Here is a 914-nt window from a genome sequence, read left to right on the forward strand (position 1 = left end):
GCTCGCGGACACTGACCGCTCTCCGCGTGGACAACCAGGGGACAGCAGGGACAGCAGGACAGTGGGGACAGAGGGACAGCGGGGCTGTGACAGTGACCTCGGTGTCCCCAACCCCGCAGAGCCAGCGCCTCGGGGACTCGGTGGAGATGGCCATGGCGGCCATGCTGGAGCAGTGCCCGGCCGTGCTGCGCTTCGGTTACACCTTCACCCTGCAGGGCCCCCGGGCGCGCGCGGCCGCCGCCCTCACCCGCAACAACGAGCTCCGTGAGTGTCCCCGCTGTCACCAAATGTCACCAAATGTCACCTGGGGTCACCTCAGAGCTGAGCCCGCCTCGGAATGAGCTCCAGGAGTGTCCCCGAGGGTCCCCAGGGGTCACCTCAGGGGGTCTGGGGCAGTGAAACCCAGATCTGAGCCCCCTCCTGTTGTGAAGTGCTCCTGAGGGTCCCCAGGTGTCCCCTCCAGGCGGGAATTTGGGGTCCCACCCCTGACTCCCTCTTTTCTCTCCCCCCAGGTCGCCAACAGAAGAAATCCTGAAATTCCCCCTGGCCCCGGCCCGAGCTCAGGAGCCGCTGGGAATAAAGCTGGGAAAACGCGGATTTGGGGTCCCTCTGTGGTTTGGGATTTTGGGATGGGCCGGGTCCCCCCGGATCTGTGGGAGACCCCAAATTCCCCGATTCAGGGGCTCCTGAGGCGTCTGTAGGAAAATCCCGTAAATTCAGGGGGGGATCCCACGGGGAGCCCCCCGGGGATGGGGGAGCAGGGCCAGGAGGGGCCAGGAGGGGTCAGGAGGGGTCAGGAGGGGTCAGGAAGGGTCAGGAGGGAACAGGAGGGAACAGGAGGGGTCAGGAGGGACAAAGGAACAAAAAACCCAGACAGTAAAGGAAAGGAATTTCTACCCGGATGAGGATGACTA

General features: G+C 64.3%; 1 protein-coding gene across 1 annotated transcript in view; it reads left to right on the forward strand.

Moving 5' to 3' along the window:
• Positions 1-597, forward strand: part of TMOD4 (tropomodulin 4) — a 5,525-nt gene extending 4,928 nt beyond the window's left edge. The window contains exons 7-8 of the mRNA XM_017741575.1: positions 154-264; positions 513-597. Of these exons, the coding sequence (XP_017597064.1) occupies positions 154-264; positions 513-535 (134 nt within the window). The 3' untranslated portion in view covers positions 536-597. The remainder of the gene's footprint in view (positions 1-153; positions 265-512) is intronic.
• Positions 598-914: the final 317 nt, after the last annotated feature.

This window comes from Corvus brachyrhynchos, unplaced genomic scaffold, assembly GCF_000691975.1.
Source record: "Corvus brachyrhynchos isolate BGI_N302 unplaced genomic scaffold, ASM69197v1 scaffold758, whole genome shotgun sequence".
In the NCBI taxonomy this organism is placed as follows: Eukaryota; Metazoa; Chordata; class Aves; order Passeriformes; family Corvidae; genus Corvus; species Corvus brachyrhynchos.